This window comes from Ixodes scapularis, unplaced genomic scaffold, assembly GCF_016920785.2.
Source record: "Ixodes scapularis isolate PalLabHiFi unplaced genomic scaffold, ASM1692078v2 PGA_scaffold9__187_contigs__length_104089568, whole genome shotgun sequence".
Lineage (NCBI taxonomy): Eukaryota > Metazoa > Arthropoda > Arachnida > Ixodida > Ixodidae > Ixodes > Ixodes scapularis.
In genome coordinates this window covers 47141623-47161416 of record NW_024609884.1, presented here as the reverse complement: position 1 = coordinate 47161416, position 19794 = coordinate 47141623, and the positions used below count along the sequence as shown (strand labels likewise).

The 19794-nt window shown below is 46.2% G+C and overlaps 1 protein-coding gene across 1 annotated transcript in view; it reads right to left on the bottom strand.

Annotated features, from left to right (window-relative positions):
* Positions 1 to 9785: 9785 nt before the first annotated feature.
* Positions 9786 to 19794, bottom strand: part of LOC8053396 (hemicentin-2) — a 300603-nt gene continuing 290594 nt past the window's right edge. The window contains exons 9-12 of the mRNA XM_040504191.2: positions 13329 to 13460; positions 11391 to 11418; positions 10094 to 10182; positions 9786 to 9973 (exon numbers count right to left, since the gene is read on the bottom strand). Coding sequence (XP_040360125.1) covers positions 9786 to 9973; positions 10094 to 10182; positions 11391 to 11418; positions 13329 to 13460 — 437 coding nt within the window. The remainder of the gene's footprint in view (positions 9974 to 10093; positions 10183 to 11390; positions 11419 to 13328; positions 13461 to 19794) is intronic.

The window sequence follows — 19794 nt, the reverse complement described above, 5'->3', positions numbered from 1 at the left end:
GATTGTGATAATAGATGCACGTGTAAACATATAGGCACACACACACATGCAAGTGTGAGTAAGCCGGGGTCACACTGCTCATATATGACAGGAAAGAGTCTGCAAACGCGAGTCACCGCAATATCCGTGGTTCGAATGCCGCGTGTCAAGTTTACTCCTTGAACTCATTGACATGCGGCATTCGAAGCACGGATCTCGCGGGGACTCGCGTACCAATCTATGCAAACTGTCTTTTGTACGATGTATTATCAGTGTGACCCCGATTTAAGCCTACGCTAACACACATGCGAGCACGCACAGGCGCACGCACACGCGCACGCACACGTGCACGCACACATACGTACGTCCAGTCGCACAAACCGTAGAAGTCTAGACGTCTATTCTCGCACAACTTTATTCATGGTCGATGGCGTCGATATCGCAACAGCACGTGACACGACGACTCTCCGGACAAGGTGGAAGGACATTAAAATGAACGCTTTATTGCTGCCTTTTACCGCAACAGTCTGTCTGAAGTTTGCACACGTGACACCAATGGCGGGGGGAAAAGAAAACAACCTACGGACACGAACGAAGTCTAGGGGAGCAGATGACGGCCATCATGAAGTTCCAACGCAGCGATCCTAAACCAGGGGGCTGTTCCCGCTGGGGGCACACGGAATTCGTCCTAGCACAGAGTCAGATCGAGCAACGCGAAGGACATTATTTACTTTGAAAAAGAAGGGGACTGAAACCAAGAAGGCCACACTCCCAACAGGACGGGGCTAAGGTTCGCGCACACTCACTCCAGTTCTCTCTACCACTCTTGCAGAGGGTAGAAAGACTCGGGTCGCTGTCGCCATCCTCGGATCAAAATGAATTCTCGGCCTCATTTGGACGCACGACGCTATAGGACTTGCTCGCAACGTCGAAGATAATTTGGTATTTCCAGTCGCTCCTCCGGCATATACGGGATCTCCGGGATGACGGATCGGCGCCGTCAACAAGTTTCCGGTTTCGTAACGTGAGCAAGTATCACAGTTCTGGTTTTGGAGTCTCGCGAACTTCATAAGACAGCCTCGAGGCGACGTGGAGGACCAAGTAAATAGGCGTCGACGGTAGCGCTTCTTCTTTCCCTCGGTTATCTGGGTGTCTCGTATCTCTCAAGCTAACGACGTTACGTCAGCGACGCGATCCGGTATTTGTTGTTTTGAATTTGGTAAAATGTTAGAAGGAATCGGAGGACGGAACGTGGCGTCGGTTGCGGCAAATTATACCTTGAGCGTCACCTATTTCTTGGCAAAGAATTCAAAAGAAACGAGCGTCAAAAACTCATTAAGTCAACTTGCTCTCTGCGCAAGACCAAAATTAATTTGCCTAAATAATGAAAACTTTGAGGCTTACCGAAGACTTAAAGCTCTGGAGTGTACACATAAAAACGACAAGCCTTTACAAAAAAAAAAAAAAAAGAAAAAGAAAGCGTAGATAAGTTCTTTAAACGAGAAAATGCGAGGGAACGAAGGAAACGAAAAGTAATGTAGGAAATAAGGTGTTCTTGTGCCGATCTGGAGGTTGAGCAGGGTTCGGGCGTTGCAGAAGTTTAAAGGAATAACATGCGATACCAATATATACATATCTGAGTTTGAAGCTATCGATGGGGGGTCAAGTTAGGTGCGATCAATTCAATCCTCAGTCAAGACTCTGTTGAGTGTTCCATATTACCAAGTCGCCGCCGCCATTGTGGCGTCATAATATGAGTGCACGGATGCGTGGCTTTTGGACGTGCCTTTCCTTGAGCGAGTGCTTCACAAGTCATGTTTCAGAGCTAATCTTGTGCACTTGTGACTTTGGTAGCACTGCACACAACTTGTGACATAGGCTGTAACTGTGTATTCTTCATTTCACCATGTGTGCGAGAGAAGAAGCTACAAGGGATGGTGGAACGCTTTGAGCGGCTCCACTTTGCACGTGCGGCCGTGGAGTGAAAGTGCCGTGCTCGGCTTCGGCTTTGTTCGCACTTACAATGAAACGCAGAATATATTCCGCTTTTATGTTGTAGTGGAAACAAGACAACATATTTTCTTTTGTCGCGGTGTGCATAATGTACGAACAAATCACGCGCGAGGTTTCAGTACCTCTAACTGCACTGACTGCACCAAGTATTTGAGCAGGTACCAACTTCTCTTTTTCATAAGCCACCCATAGTACATTGTCCTTGTTTTTTCTTTGTTTCTCCACTCCACCTACCTATGTAATCCACCAGCTTAATAAAAAAAAAAAGTATACTCCAAGAACGATTTCAACGTCAATTATTCTTAATTAAAATATAAAAAAAAAAATGTTTCTACTATGCAGGACTTTGTGTAGCGTTCCGGCTTTGTACGTTACCACGAGGATATGGGAACAGTACAGGCATTTTGGGTCTCAAGGCTTTTGCGACCCTGAACACAAGCTGTGCAATGTTCGTCATTCATTTTCGATGCAAATAACTGGTTTGTGCCCTCCATCAGTCACAAGAAAGAAGGGGCAAGAAAGGGAAGATACCGCGAAGAGAAACCGGGACATAACACGGCTTTTGACCATATTCCCGGTAAAACATAAAATATACGAGAAGAAAACAACACGAACAAAGAAAGGCAAACGAAAAAAAAATATAAGTCAAAGTAGGAACTCAAAAATTACGATGTTCTTCTTCCGAACCTATCGTACTATACGGGGAAGAAATACCGAAGGACAGTAAGTGCTGGTCTTATGGAAGAGTGAACTGAGAGCGTTTGCAAGATATAAGAGCAAACGCCGGAACTAAGGGTCGACGGACGGCAGTTTTGTACGTACGTGTGTGTCGGTTTCGTACACACCTTTTGTCTGGCTGGTCTTCAGTTCGCCACGCAAGTTAAATAAGTAGATAAAAGCGCGGTCCACGCGCTTTTCGTGGATCTTTGGATCACGCAATGCATGAAGAGGCAGGACCGATCGGCGCGAATTTAAAGTTCTTCGTTTGACTCTTTGCATACGTTATGAGTCTAGGCTTTATGCAGATTGGGTTGGAAACAAACAAAAAAAAATGTTTCGCAAGCTCGTTTTTTTTTTTTTCTTTGAGTACGCTATTTGCCCTGCTCTAAAAGTGCTTCTGAACAAGGTTTCAAGCTTGAGCGGGACAAGGAGCTCTAAGGCAAAGCGTTCTTTTTGAGCTTCATCTTGCCATCATGGGGGCGTACTGACAGCTGCTATATTCCAGACTGTGTGGACAAGCACGTGCGATTGCAAGTTTGCCAAACTTACGTTCACAAGTACGCTGCACCTGCAGCAGCAGCCAGGACGCTATGGCGCCACCGTCTCTCGCGCCATCAGCGTCTCCTGTGATCGGTTTAAGAACTAATGGTAAGCTTTCATGCGGAAGCGGCGCCTTACGGGAGTGCGGGAGTAACCATGCGGCGCGATTTTGCTACTAAACAAAATCAATTACACTGTAATATATTTTAAAGCCGCGGCAAACAGCGGGTTGGCGAAGTCGTGGAGAAATGATTCGCGCGGGTGATTCTACGACGACCGCTTACAATGGTTTTTTCCCTTCTTTTAAGTGTGACGTTTTACCTAGAGAGGTTTTTACGCCGCTCGGCCTAGTAGGTAGTTCTGTTTTCGACCGTTTTCCCCTTTTCGCTGCGCCTTCCGCTTCGAAGACGATGGGTCTACAGAGTTCCAAATGTTGTTGCGGTGAGGAATGCGGGGTGGCTTAAACGATGTACAGAAACTTCCTAACCTCGGCGCGAATCGCAGTCGGAAAACCAATGTCCATGACGAGCACAACGCTGGATCGCGCTGGCGATTTTGTCAAAACCCGCACTCTGAGCCTGGGTAACACAATTACCGCGGCCGTCGTTGACGAGCCAAATATATTCAGCGAGTTTCTTGATTTATGCTTCATGCTTCTTGATTTGTGCAACGAATCAAGAAGCATGAACAAACCCGACCAAGGCAAATAGTGTGTTTACAATTTATTCACAAAGAAAAAAGTTCAGACGTCTTATAGCCTACAGAAAAATAATGTAGGTACACACTTCACATATTTCGGGGGCTTCAAGACAAAGTTCATGAACTTAAATTTTTTGGTGTGAAGTGTCGCAGTCACGTTAGCTGTCACGCCGTCAGGTTGCCCTTATTTTTTTTTTTTTTATTTAGAAAAACTGTGGGGATCTGAACAGGGCGGGGAGGCTCATTTCGTTCCCCTCCAAGTAGGCGCCACTGGACTTTTAGCTTCTTCGTTCACTAACTGCCACTAGGGCTTTGCACCAAAACGGTGGAGGTGCTAGGTACAGGCGAATCTGCATCGTGGAAAACGGCTTGCTCGCAAATCGCTATAATTTTACAAAGGATAGCTTCTCAATTTTATAAATTCAGCCATTGAGGCAGTCGTACACGCAACAAAAAAATCAACGGTTATTTTTTTTTTTGCCCGCAATGCTGTGGAGTCTGGACAACATGACGTGGCTTGGGAAACGCTGGCTCGCCTGCGGAAACGGAGCGCCGGCAACATACCAATAGTTCCTATGTTGACCACGAAATGGCGCCACAGATTTTTTTTTTTTTTAAACGAGCGCACGGAGCGTGTGCCCCGTTTCACCGTAAGTGCGAGCGGAGCCGATGCTACAAGCACGAAGATGCTAGGGTGCCTTCATGTGCGCTTTGCTTGGGATAACACCTGACCATTTTGTTCCCAACGCTTTTTTTATCCTTTTCTGGAGCGCGTGAAAGATCGTTTCCCGGCACGCGCTCTTGGCGTTGACTGTGCTACAGCGACGTTTTGCTTCCCGCGGTTGCTGGCATAGAGTAAGAGAAAAAAATGTCATCACCCTATTCACCGCCTTCGGTGGGAGTTGATACCACGATGGCGCCGCAGTAGTTGGTGCCCCAGTAGACTTCCGGTGGTGTTTTAATTTGTTCTTCAGCAACGCACAGTGATTGGGTAAGAACATTTTCCTTCGGAGAAGTACCTGTCATACGTTTGTAAGAACATGCACGCATCGTAGAAAGTAGAACAAATAACAAAAGGATGCGAGACAAAAATAAGCAAAAGAGGAAAACCGATCAGGGGCCCACCGATAGCGGGCGGTAGCGAGCTTGTTTGCAAACGAACATCGGTGAATACAGAAGGACATTCCTAGAACATGCTGCCTCGAGCGACGCTTTCGCTCCACGAGCGACTTCATAGCAAGTCCGCTCAGGGTGTGGCGGTTGCTCCCAGCTCAGTATATTTCACGGTAGTTCTAGTGAAAGGGAGTAAAGGAACCTGATATGACCAGACGAACGCAAATAAATAATATTTAAATTCATGAGAACTCGCTCGAAACTAAATCGTATATACAGATTTTCGCACTCATTCGTAGGAGCGACGTCGGTTAGGTCACTTGAAGCGCAGGTGAGACTGTTTACATCTTGTACTGTGTGATGAAATATTATACACGATCAACTAGACTTCTTGTTTATTAGCTTCTTAGCCGGCACAACAACACCTAGACTATTGACAAAGCCTACTCGTTCCGTGGTCTCTCTCCGTGAAACGCGAGTAGATGGCGCCGTCGTGTGGACCGAAAGCGAGCCCCGATCAAACGTTTACGCGCTGCTCGTGTCCAACCCGTGTCCGCATTTGATCGTAGTTTAGTGAGGTAATCATTAGAACGCACAGGCCTAGTCTACAGTGGGTGACAGGTTAAGGGGAAACTGAAGCGGTTTGTATTTTAGAAAGAAAAAAAAAAACTTTAATGACCTTTATTTGGCCTCCAGGATAACGAATACCGAGATGATTTTTCAATTTGGCGCACGGAGGCTGCAGAAATGAATATTTAAAGTAGCGCCGAAGCCCCTCCTTCCCGGGACGTGACGTTACACTAGGAGTTTTCGGAATCTCTGCTCTCGCGCATCTTCAACGCGTATCAAAGCTATGCACGCGCACTCTTGATATTTTCAGAAAGGTCAGAAAGAGACGTCACGATTGGTGTCATTGCGGAAAAATATACCTGACAAGCTTGCCATTGCACGCGCTGCCCACACGAGCGACACGCACTTGGCGGCCGAAAGCTCTTAGTATGACGTCACGACTGGTTGGAGGTTTTTCGAGTTTTATCGCGTTTAGTTAGATCTTCGGGGAAAACTAACCTGATATTCATATTCACGGTATAAAAATACGCCAGAATTCGCGTCTATGTCGTTTTCTTTTTTCAAGAAGTGTTTTCGTTTCCCTTTAAAAACGCAGGAGATGTTCCGCCTCCAGCGCGAGCTTCCTGCCTTCGATAGCACTTCGGCGCACGAGCTGCGCAAGCGAAACAGGAGGCACAGAGCGCGTGCTCGAGACGGAGTTTCGACTGAATTCTAAGCCAGTCACCGACTATAGTCTAGGTGAGGCGACCGGTGACGCAGGAGAGCAGCTAAAACGACGCCGTTTTAACATGGGAGCAGTCTTCCACTGACCGCGCAGTAAATTTTCAGCACAGGCTCTGAATAAACTAAATCTCAATCTTCATAAAAAAAATGAAACAAAACACGTTTTATTGTATAGATTTCGAATGATTCGCTTTTATCTAAAACATATATGCTTTGGGTTACGGCTAAATGCATGAATGGATGAATATTTGATCTCTCGGATGTGACACCGGTGACGGAATGGGGAGCGCAGTTCCACCTAGTGAATGCACCTTCCCAATATAAACCTGTAATAGACTTTATATAAAAAAAGGAGGTGGGGGTACCCCAGTTGCCTCGTTATCACAACAAGGTAGCCAAACACTGGAGAGACTCGTCTGGTTAGAATTGAGAAGAAATAAATATCCACGACGCGAAGATCTTGAACTGCACACATAAGAGAAGGAGCAGCCATTTGCGAAGCAGGCCATTACGGCGAGCATTGGAAATACCTTCCTCTTAATTGAGCTGACTGACACAAGTACAATTAATCAATCAATCGATCGATCAGGCTGACTTAACGATCCGTTAAGGTTCTTTGCTGCCGCTAGAACATGGACAAAAAATATATATCTCGAACTAAAAGAAAGAGCGCGCAAAAATGTTCCAAGAAGGCGAAGGATTAACGGATGAAGCAACGACCCGCAGGAGACAGCCAACCAGGCCACTCGACCTTCACCTGACTACGGAGTGCGAACGAGACGGGAACCTATTTCAGCGGAGCAGCGCAGCCCGATCTCCGAGTGGCGACAGCGAGCAAGCAACGCCAGGGACGCGCCGATGCCCGGAGAAGCGATCCGGCAGCCAAAAGGCCAGTGACACGGCCCGCCGCGCCGAACCTCGAATGCCTCCATGGGTGCACATGAAGCCACCCTAGTCGAACCCCGGGCGGGCGCTACACCCGGTGGATTCAAAGGGGAGCAACATGGACGAGCGAAGTCGGTCGCCATCTGCTCGCGGGAGCACGGCAGATGGCGCTACGCTCCATCTTTTCGAGATGCTCCGTCGCGCGGGTCGTTAGGAACACTCCCCTACCGGAACAGTTCGATATCACTGGGGGCCCGCGATCGACGCTCCCGCACCACGATGCGGGAAGGAAGAACTTTGGCGCAACTGAGCGCGGACAAACGCACACAAAAAAGGGTGGCCAGCAAAGCACGAGCTTCTTCCTCGCCCCCCCACACCCCCGCCATTAGTCCACTTCCATATACATAGACGCGGCGCACAAAAATAGACTCTTGCCGTTTCTTTTTGTTGGGCGGGCTTTACTTGCGCAGTTTACGTTTTGTTTTTTCACCTTCCTTTTTTTTTTTTTTTTGTGGCGAGGGACTTCTTCCGGTGGTATCGCTTCGAAGGGGAAGAACAAGACTCGCTCTTGGAAATGGACCTTGAATTTTGAAACGTTTGATGCGCGAATGATTGTTAGGGAAGGGTGCCTGCTGGGTGGGGCGGCCAACTTTCGCAAAATGCCTCCGGATGAGGAAATGGGAAACGGGACGACCCTTCCTTCTTCGCCGATGCCTCCGGCGCTGACGTCCGCGCTGCGGTTTCGGGGATACTGGTCGTCCCCGTGCGGGCTCAGAAAAAAAAAAAAAAAAAAAAAAATGTAAGCACCAATTGGCTGCAAACGGCCGAAACTCATGGCGATAAAACAATCAACGAGTATTGCGTTTTGCTTCTCGCTTTTTTTTTTCTTTTTCTTCTTGCGCTCCGCGATAATAATTTGATGAATCCTCTTGGAGGAAATGAGGCAATCTGTCGAGATGAGTTTTTGCTCGCGTATTTCTTACCATCCCTTTTTATTCCTCCTCATTCGAGACAGATGTACTATCGTGCTCAGTCTGATGTTTTAATGCCTAATAATATTTTGGGCTTATTGACTTGCCCTATAAGCACTCCTCAAGTTCGTAAAATAACAATGCGAAGACCACATACACCTTACTTCCCCTTTCAGATAATAGCTAGCCCTTATATTTTGTACGTTATTTACAAGCAGGATACTTCCCGAACTTAGCACCAGACCAGCACAAAATACAGGTGAAGCCATATAAGGTAAAAATAATAAGCACTACGAAAATGCATAAATTAAAGACTAGAGAAAGTGTACGCCTGCTGGAGAAAGTTACGTCCATATTTGCGCACAGGGAGTCTTCCAGCTGAGTTAGAAAGTTATGCTTTCTATTGGTTTTTAGCTGAGTTTTATGCTCAGCAAGTGCCAGCATAAGAATGCATTTTACACATTCAAGCTTGCCTTTGAGAAGAGACTACGACTGAGTCCCATAAGTTTGACGGATTAGAGTCACGCGAACACTCCCTATTAGTTCAGGCCTAGAGCTTCTTTCGTTGACGGACTACAGCGTTTCCTGTAAAGATCTGCTGGGCTATGCTAATAGGTCACCTCATGCTAACGACAACGCACGAACGTGTTCAGCAAGAAAAAGGAAGAAGTAACAGGTGTGAGCAAGCGGTGCGCGTTAGAAAACCCGTATTACACTGGGACACTTCTTGAACGGAACGGAACAGCACCATTGAAAAAAAAAAGACGTAAATCAAATGAAAACGCTTGGCGATCGATGAGTTACTCAACAGCACGGTAAAAGTAGCATGCAAAAGCTACCAAACTTTGTAACTGCTGTACACTACACAATACTCATGTTGGTAATGTAAACGCTTCGTAATCCGATGTTCCGAGCAATCGACACGAGCATACTACACGGACATATGGGACTCGCGTGGTCGGTGCTATAATGCGGCAACAGACAGATTAGTTCCGTGTTCCTCGGTTTTCCCTTGGCCCCGGAACACTTTGGCAACAAACAAAGGAACCACGTCAAGCGAGCACCCTTCTCGCAGTAGACAAAACAGCAGTTCATGTATAGATACACAGCGTGACGTTTTCCTCGTCGGGGTTTGTATACGTACACTCGGTTCCTTCGTAACAACGAGCAATCACAATGAAACCAATGTTGACTACAATGAGAAATAATTCGTCCATCTTTAAGGCTCGCGCCACCAGGTCTTTCACCAGGCCGAGCGTTACTCATCCGAGAGACGCTTCTTTACAACACGTACAGCCGGCGCCACGAGGAACGCGCGACTTCACCGGGACGTCGACGACTACCTTATACGTTCGGCGCGGCACTCTTCCCAACCTCGCCGGAGCAAGAATATCTTGCCTGAAGAAGTGCCCGAACCACGTTAATGACTGTGAGTCTGCGGCGCCAGTCTCGTCCTCGCGCACTTCATCGAAAGTGCCGACGACGTGTATCGAAGACAGCGCTGGCTTCTGCTGCCGTGCCCCACTGTCTTCAGGTCTGGAAGGGGACGATGATCTGATGACGAAGCACTCACTACATCACCTCCCTGGAGAAGGTCTGCAAGCGGATGCCGTTGTGGCGACCATGAAGCTGAGGCAGCGTGTAGTAGATCTCACTCGTGTGGCAGGGCAAGCGCGCTCCGACCAATGCCACTTCGTGTACGTACTCGGGCTGCTCCTCCAATCCGCCGACAAAGGAACGACCGACTGCTGTAGGCAGGCCTGGGGATATCAAGGAGCAAATCAGCTTTGATCGCGGCACCATACAGTCTTTACTGCTTGAACGGCAATGGCAAAAGATGACAGCGAAAGACTCGAAATGCTTTTGGATATGTAGCTTACTTTTCATGTCCAAGACAGCCACGTTGTCGTCACTACCAGCGAACGTTTCTTTTCTGACTGTTTGATCTCGGTCAATTGTGGCTAAACACCTAAGGAAAAAACACACACACACAAAAACACAAGAAATTGTAATGAGAGAATCTACTCACAAGAGATAAAAGAGTTTGTTTACACTGCTTGTTCTCAAAGTTAATACGTGTTTACTGTCGGTCTAGACTTTTTAAATTAAGGTGTGTGCAATGTAGCACGGATTTCAAGTAAGGGGACTCAAATCCGGCTGAGCGGCCAAATCTTAGAGGAAGTAAATTTTGGCAGGCATGTTTTACCCACATTTCAAGAACAGTGCCCAAAACTTAACGCCATCACAGGATCAGGCACTTTTGGCTGCTTTGGTACTACTAGAATGATTTCCGTTCCAAGGACCCGGTCCCTTTCTAGCTCTCTGATTAACACCCTATCAGGGGAAGTCAGTTCATGTGGTCCGGCGACGGATAGACTCTCGAGTTGCCGGCAATCGCTTTGTACTTTTGTGGCCCTATGTTAGCGTTTAGATCGTGGTTGCAGGAAGGAGGTACACTGCACGTTGGAGGTAGGCAAAGTTGTAGGTAGTTAAAATTTCGAACTAAACACTCAGTCCATTTCAGTACCCCGCTGGGTAGCACTGGCATCTAGTAACGGGCAGCGTCATAGGCTTATTTGCTGCTCAAAAATTAAATCCTATAGCCCAAATGGCAGAGAAGCTTGTTTTCCACTCTCGCAGAGTGATAAAAATAGGGCATAGTTACTGCTCAAAAATTAAATCCTATAGCCCAAATGGCAGAGAAGCATGTTTTCCACTCTCGCCGATTGATAAAAATAGGGCACACCAAAAATTAAAAGTAAGAATTAAACACTTGGAGTCGGCGTTTGAAAAAATACGATTAATCGCCATATTTTGAAAGGAACCGGAATAAATGTGTTAAAAAATACGAGAAGGCCAAGTTCGTCGGAAAACCTGTAAATAACCGCGCAGTGCGTACCCTTTGTATATAACCTTTGCCAGTCAAGCACTCGAAAAGAAAAAAATTCGCGAACGAAAGGTCTTTCATGCTTCAAAAAATAAACCAAAAAAAAAAAGTGAAGCTCACAACAAAACCTTATGGTAAGCAGCATGCGGACTGGATGAAAGCATCAAAGATCAGATGGGCGCTTACGAAGAAACACATCAATCTAAGAGAAGACAGCCCTCTGCGCAGAATGATAAAGCGTCAGCTCAGTCTACCGCTTTCTTGTCTAGCGCGACACGTAGACGACTTACATTTTTTTGTGATCTCCAGATTTCTTTTCTGAAACAGAAAACGTTTTATTTCGATTTTGCGTATATACACAACGTTAATTGTCGACATAAACACATCAATAAAAAAGGAGTGGAAAAAAAAACGTCAGCGCGATGACAGACTTGGGTCAAGAATAGCGCGCGTAATTGCACCGGGAAAGTCAAAATATAAATAAAATAAAAATAGAAAAATAAACAGGAGAAGAATAAAATAGGACGCAAGACGAGACTGTTGAACCCCCTCCTTCCCTCACTCGATAAAGTCATCAATCACGTCCTGGAGGCTCTGATGATGCCACCATTATCTCGATGTTTTCGGCACGTGCCCCCCAAGAGTGTCACTTTGAAATTGTTTGTGAAACAGGGTCAAGGATAAAATTGAGTTCGCACTGCGAAAACATAGCACCGATGATTCGTTGGTGTATACACGTGGCAACTTGTCGTAACACCGTCGTGGATCTCAATGAAGAAAAAAAAAAGTTGGGGCTCCAATCCACGCCGTGGAAGTGGTTGGTCGGCGAAGCTGTGGTATCACCGGCATCGATTGCCCACTGCACTATAGATTTTTTTATGACAGACGCCAGCAGGTGGTGCTTTACTCTTTGACGTCCCAGAGCGTATAAAAAAACAAGATGAAAAAGGGCCACCTTAACACCACTGCTTGAAATGTACCTACACAAAACTTTTAACCACCAATTCTCTAGGTGAACGCCAAAAGAACGAAGGAGTGCGAGATCTGTTGCAATGTTTCTAGTATTCTTGTAAACCAACTTGCCTCTCCCAAGATGTAATATTGCACTGCCGAAGGCCCTCGTCAAATCTCCAACTTTGTTGTCCGCGTAGCATTTATGCTTTCTAGCACTGGTGACATAAGCAAGCTCAACAGGCTTGCAAAGACAGTGCGACCAAAGTCGCTTCGGACGCAAGCGGCAGTAATGTTTGTAAACAGCAAAAAGGTCTATACATCTTTTCCACAAGAGCGCAGCCATGTTGAATGTCGTCACTTCTGGTATGCGGCAAAACATCGTTTTGATCTCTCCACGCAGCTGGAGTGTGTTGACAAAAAATGCGTGATTGTCACACATTCTTGTTTTGACTCACCTATATTTTCACGCATATTCCAAGCTGGAATATTTTATTATATTTTCGTCCCGCATACCAGATACGGAACCCACGTGACTGAGAACGACAGGAGACAGAAAACGTCTATACCCACTGATTGACGGAAGAAAATTAAATGTACTGTACCAAAACTTTTTTTTATACATGAAAGACTTCGTACGCTCCTGTTGCCGCGGCGGCGTATGCAACTGCAATCTTTGCCGTGAAACGCATCCGGGGAAAGCTACGTGCTTCCAAATGTTAGCGGGGCTAGTGACTTCACTCCCCACTTCTTACTTTGCCGTTGCCACGGCAGCTTATGAAACCGCAATCTTTACCGGGAAACGAATGCGGGGAGCGCTACGTGCTTGGCATTGTTCGCGCGCGCCTTATCACCTATCATGGGGTTTTGACACTTGTTTTGTGTTTTTCTTATTGAAACAAGTGTCAAAACCACATGACGAATGGTAAGGCACGCGCGAACGCTGATAAGGCGAGCGCGATGGTTTTCTGCCGACCATTCTGTCGGCTATTGTTCTGTAGACTACTGTTCTGCCGACGGTCACAAAAAAACAAAAAAAAAAAACAAAAAAAAAAAAACGATCAACGAGTGATATACAGCTTCGCTGTAATACAGCAGCATAAAACAAGTACGCCGAAATCAACACAAACTGGTGGAAAGGATGAAAATACACTAGGTATTTCGGCTCGGGTTTTTTTTGGAAATAAAATCGTTTTGCACCAAAGCGTACTAGAGCGGAAATTTGTAGCGCTTAAACGGTAAGCAATCTAGTACGAAAAACAACAAAAACAACTTACCTCTTAGAGCGCGCTTCTTTCTCCAGCGCTTCACAACCACAGCGAGCACCAGAAGGGCAAAGCACAGAATGACGAGAACTATTAGCAGGATGGTGGAGTAGACGCCCAAACCCAGCACGGACCAACCGGGCTCTGAAAAAAAGAAAAAAGAGAGGAAAGAAACAGCGACGTTAAATCAATTTACAAGACCCAACTCTCACCAAACGTACCATAGAGAGCGAAGGCAAATCTAGCGTCAGCGATTGCTTGCCAGGTTCGCTTCTTTACAATCGAATAACTTCAAAAAACAAAAATAGCAACGAAGGAACTTAGAATAAGGACCGACGGAATAACAAAACACTAAGAACCGAAGTCCGAGCAATTATTTACAGAAGGACGCTGGTGAAATGCAGCGTTTTCGTCATCGGACCGCGCGTCGGAGCCGTGCCGCGTAACGACTTATTTCAATTAAAGTTGATGATAATCAAAGTTTGTTCGAAGCGGAGAGGGCTGCGTAATGTTCACGCGTTTGTCGCGCGCTCGGTTTATGAGAGCGTACATCTGCTCTCTGGCTAAATTGGTGCTCCGCGCATTTTACGACGGGGTAAAACGGCGTGCAGAGGTTCAAATTGGTTCTCGCGGCAGGGACAGCGGTATCCTCTATGGCTCGTTCGAAAAAAACTTTATGTACGGCGTGCCGGAAGAGGAGAGTAAATTCACCACGTGTAACAACGTACCAGATGGCATATCTCATTGTGCATATGTGGCCTATCATTAAGGGTGCATCGAGCGGTTCATTGCAAGTTCCGGCTCGAATCGCATGGTATACTCGAAAACCTGTGAAGCAATGCATCGCTTGCGCAAACATTTGATCCCCCTTCTGTAAATTGTCGTTAGCACAAAGTTGGCAGGCGAATGGATGCATGTATAGCCTCGCGCGTGTCGTAATTATTGTTTTAAGGCCGGTTGACATATGCAGCGCGGAGTTGATTTAGCACTGCATTTCCTCCTCTCACCGATGAAGGTTTCTTCTCATGAACTTGCAATACCACGAGACAGCTCGCCGCAGCGAGATTAATTTCATAAAGATTCCACGCTGACGATAGAAGCGGTATAGGCGCCGAGTCTGATTCCGTTTGCTATATAACTGTGAGACAACGTTATTCTGATAAAGACACGATTTATGGTTTTGGGGAAAACTTGGTGCTTCAACGGTGTCCTTTGCGCACATTAATGAACCCATTGATCACAACCGGGAATAAGTCACCTGAATCATAAGTACTATGACACATCCTTGGCCTCAGGTAAGAAACACCGAGACGCCGCCACTGAAACCGCTCATTAGCGCCGAGTTGTTTCGGTTGCGCCCTTTTAAAACTCTCATGCTTGCCGTCATGACCAGGATTTCCCTCGCCGTGACATCACGTGTTGTGATCTTGACTAGTTGTCGTCAGTTTCGAACAACAAGTTTGATGGCCTGTGTGTAAACACACGATGGAGGCTTGGAGTAATCGCGTTTTTAAATCAACACCGTCGAAGTCGAAAGTCTGACATTGCTTTAGGTTTCGTCGACAAAATCTTCCTTATGGACTCATAATTAATCCTACTATAGAAATACTAACATGTGCCCCACATGTTGCAAATATCAGCAGTGTTACATCAACGCCTAGGTCAGCGCTGTTTACGGCTGTGAATTAGCACTGGATTAGCGCTGCAGTGCATGTGTGAACATGCCTTTATTCGTCTCAATATTCTCCCGGTGTTGCGCCGTGACGGGATATATAGTACAGTTGCTTGAATACTCCTAGAGTACCAGATGTCATGCCCCCTATTTGCCTACCTTGTTACATCATTCGTGATGTAGATCATACTTTTTTTTTTTCATCGTATTTACAGATCGCAGTAGTCGTAAGTGGCGGAGGGGCAACACCACCCAGACAGATCTAGTGCATGAAAGAGCACGTAATACCGGTAAATTGCCTCATTCCAGCTAAGGTTGCAACCTACGAATTACATCGGTTGCCTCTAGACAGGCTGGCGGTTCTGGATCCACTATGCTTTCCGAAAGAATAAAGAGGAATGCGCTCACGGTCACAGGAATATTTTGTTTGATTTATCTATCCTGGAGTGAAGGAACCAGAATTTTCTTAATTGTTTTCAATCTACCACGAGTCAATACTACATACGTGCCCACGGACTAGTGCCTATTTTAAATACTTTTCTCGAGATACTGTATTTTAAATACTTTCGGTAGTATTTTGGTATCGTGCAAGTACATTTCGTCTAAAATATTTGCTACTCTATCTTAATTACATTTCTTACTACCTTGTACTCAGTATTTCAAATACATTTTCTAACTGTGACAAAAAAAAAATTTCGCCGGAACGATCTACGGAATTAGGGATCGTCAGACACCAGGGTGAAGCTGAGCCGATTGCAGACTTTGAGCCAAGCGACCGAACACAGAACAGGAAACAAGGCACGAGCAAAACACAGTCTCCAAATGTCAACTAATAACCAAACGGATAGCCACACGTACGCTCGCCTCTATATGTCCTTTTTAGGGCGTAGCTCTTAGGCGCCCCTTTTCGGCTTGAGAGGAGAAGCCGTCGCCGTCACCGTCGGCGTAACCGCGTGTTGCATTATGGGACGTTTCCCATAATGACGTCACACGTGACGTCAGGAGGTTTACCCTCGTGAGGGTTACGAGGGTTACCCTCACGAAGGTTACGAGGGTTACCCTCGCGAGGGTCACGAGGGTTACCTTCGTGACGTCGCGTGTGACGTCATTACAAAAAAAACATGTGACATATGACGTCAACTGTGACGTCACGTGACGTGGGACATCAAACGCATTTAACATTGCCAATATTCCCGCTAAATTTAGTGGAAAAAGGTTTCCCCTAAATTTCGCGGAAAAATATTCCCAATAAATTTACCCTCGTGACGTAACATGTGATGACACGTGTGACGTTGCACGTGACGTCACATGCGACGTCACGAGGGTTAGAGGAAAATTTTACTCGCTAAATTTAGCGGAGAAGGAGGAGGGACATAACCTCCCCTCCGTACCCTCCCCTCCTCCTTCTCAAGAGCTGCGCTCTAATTCGGCGTTACAGAAAATTGTAAACGTCTTTATTTTTTCCTCTTGTCCACGTTTTTTTGTTTTTTTTTCAAGATGTTTTTGAATGGTGCGTCACGCTTGGAGCTAGCAAAGTGCTGGTGAAGGAGGATTGTGACGCCAGCGCTCGGCACGATCCCAATGAACTATTTTCGGAAGTCGCCGCTTCAGGGTGTTCCAGCATGAAAATGCGCGAACACGTTTTCATGCGAGTGCAGATACTCCCTTGCCCAGAGAAGCTAGACCCTACTGGCTTCATTGAGCTGCAGTGACCTAGAGTGGGCTTCCCGAAATCTCCTTGTGTGCCTATTGTAACTTAACTTTTACTCCGAAGCTCGCTCGAAAGCGTTTCTTTCATCTCCTTCCGAATGTACGCATTGTCTCATTTTCAATATCATCGAAACCAATTTTCCGCCAGGTGGAGTCATTTAGGAACTAGTGGATTCTGACTCTGGAATCTTGACCATCTTGACCCCAATGCCTCAAGAATGGTTTGAACTGGTGCAGAAGAAGGTAGGGAAAGGGGTTTAGAAACAGTTTTCCGGACACTGTCCTGGGTTTCCTGTGTTTTCCTCTAAAGCGCTCTTTTTTGTTTTTTGACAGTTTAAAGGTACATATGTTTTTTTTCTCGCTTTTGAAGAAGGAAACAAAATACTCGCTCTTTCCTTGAGTCGGTGTTTCTCCTGAACGTGCACGCGTGTCCTTCACTCGCGTACTCATCAACAAGTCTGGTGCCCGATCAACTCCTATTAGCGGAGAGATGTTTCGGTGGCGCCCTTATTTGGTTACCTTTCGTGACGTCATTACCTAGTGAACAACAAGTTTAATGGTGTTAGTAATGAGCAGGTGGAAGCCTCAAATCATAGCGCTCTCAAAGCAACACTGCCAATACCGTCAAAATTGAAGTTCTTACATTCCTCTTATTTTCACTTGTTAGTAAGCGCGTTGGTAATGATATAAGTTTAGAAAGAGTTATATACGTGAAGACAGGGGACGGGACAACACATCCTTTCAACCTTGAAAGTTGAAAGATGTGTTGTCCCGTCCCCTGTCTTTACGTATATAACTCTTTCTAAACTTATAACTCTTATTTTCGTCGATGAGACATCCTTTGCTGACGTCATAGTCAGCATTCGGCCAATTGTGGTGGGCCGACCACAGCGACGCTTTCGATCGCTCACGTCGCCAATATTCCGTTTCATGATAACTTGGACAACTGTGGAGGCTACGGCCCCCGAGATCCAATAAAAGCGCCGGAGCGAGGCACGTGGCACCACGTCACGGGAGCGTTTTTGTCACTGCACCAAATGCGAGGCTCGGAGGAACCGGCTGTCGTCTGCTGGCCAAGAGCTCTGCTGCGAGACCAACCAACTTAGGATGATCGCCCATCGCCGCAACATTGTCGTCCGCTAGAGTAGCGAGCTCTTCGGGAACAGTTCATGAGACACCCTACGCTATATTTACCTGAGAATTTGTGGCGAGTGCTAGCAGTGTTGTGCAAAATTAAAAAAAAAAAAAAGTAGTTAATATAATATACGAAATGCCCATTCGAAAATGTATTTAGAGTTGTATTTAGGCTACTTTTCCTACGATCTATTTTGAGTAGAGTACAAATACTTTGGAAAATTAAGTGAACTACATTTGAAGATACCTGGCCAGTAGGTTGCAAGCTGCTAGTATAAGAATAAAAAAGTCAAAAGGGGGTGCTCTACTTGTGATGACTTCGCTGAGAATCACATTCTGCTGTGATCTTTATGAATTTCAAGAAGCGACTTAGCTGCTGCAATCGAAGTTCACTCTGAAAGAATTCGAGATATACAACATCATGGGCACCAAAAAATTTTAAGAACAAGGGAGACTCAAGCATTGTAGGCATGGCAACTGACGTGCTTTAGTTTGGCGGTAGGCTCGGTTCATGACGCATTTCGCAATAAGTTCGTAATATACCTTGACGCAATTCGGCGGACTTGACACATAATCCGATATTGCATATCCCTAACAGCCGAACTAGAAGTTGATCAGGGGGCCAGACTTGGTGATGAGTACGCGAGTGAAAAAAAAAACGTGCACGCACAGGAGAAACATCGGCTGTAGGACAGCAGCCTCTGTCGCTGATCAACAACCAAGAGCGAGTATTTTGTCTCCCCAGCAAGGGCGGGGAGGAACGCCTGTACCTTCAAACTGTCAAAAAATACTAGGATAAGGTCAAGAGGGAAAGAAAAGTAACGCGAGAGTGTCCACGAAACCACTTTCAATCTCTGGCTCCACCTCGCGGAAAGCTGGGTCGGGGAATTCTGAGAATGAAACAATGTACGCAAACGAAGGGAGATAAAAGAAACGCTATTGAACGAGCTTGGGATCCAAAGTTAAGCCACAATAGGTACCCAAGGGGTTTTGGGGAAGCCCAATCTAGGTCTCTGCAGCTAAAAAAAACCAGCAGGATCTAGCTTCCTTGACCGAGGGAGTGTTCGCGCCATTGATCTCTATGACTATTTGCTGGGTGATCGCGCTCGGCCATCTTTTTGGTAGAGTTATATTGCCACGAGTGACAAATTACAAGGCGGCGAATAACTGAAGGAACTAAACGTTCAATGAGGCGAACTTGTGCCCAAAATAAAAAGGAAACCGAAGATAACACTAGAGCGTTGCAGGCGTCAATGGCGGCGTAGCAGCAGGCTGACTCCGCTCGCCAAGCGGAGTCCCCCATATGTACCCTCGTGGGTTTCTGGAACATTCGGCGTAGAACTTTCGGTGCGTAGAACATTTGAAACTCGATCAGACGAGAATGTTCACGAACTTAGAGAACGCCAAGTTGAAAGAATAAATAAAAGGACAGTCCACTGACTGGGGAATAGAACATACACCTTCCGCGCGACAGTCAAGCGCGGTAACCACTCGGTCACGCACGCGCTCGCTCGCCGACGCGTTTGGAAATATTATTTCTAGCCACACCTTAGTAGCATGGTGGCACAATCTGCCGCCCGTTAGATAGGGTACACATTTTCCACCCACAGCTAAAGGGTCGCGGGACGAATTCATAAAAATCTTGGGAACAAAAAAATATTTTGCACCGAATGTATCCCTGCGCGCTAAGATAGCCACACAACACTGAATACTTACTGATGTTAAGTTCTTGTCTTTTCGCGATCGGGGCAATTTGAACAGCGAGCGGCACAACATGACGGCATAGTCGACCTTCCTATGTCGCATCCAATGAGTTTCAAGAATCTGCTTCGTCAAGCGACTTCATTCAAGCACGAAATATCACCCACACTACAGTGTACTAAATCCACGGCTATTTTTTTGGCAGGCTGCCGCCACAGCGCTGTCCGCCATGTTATTATGATGGCTAAGAATAATATAACC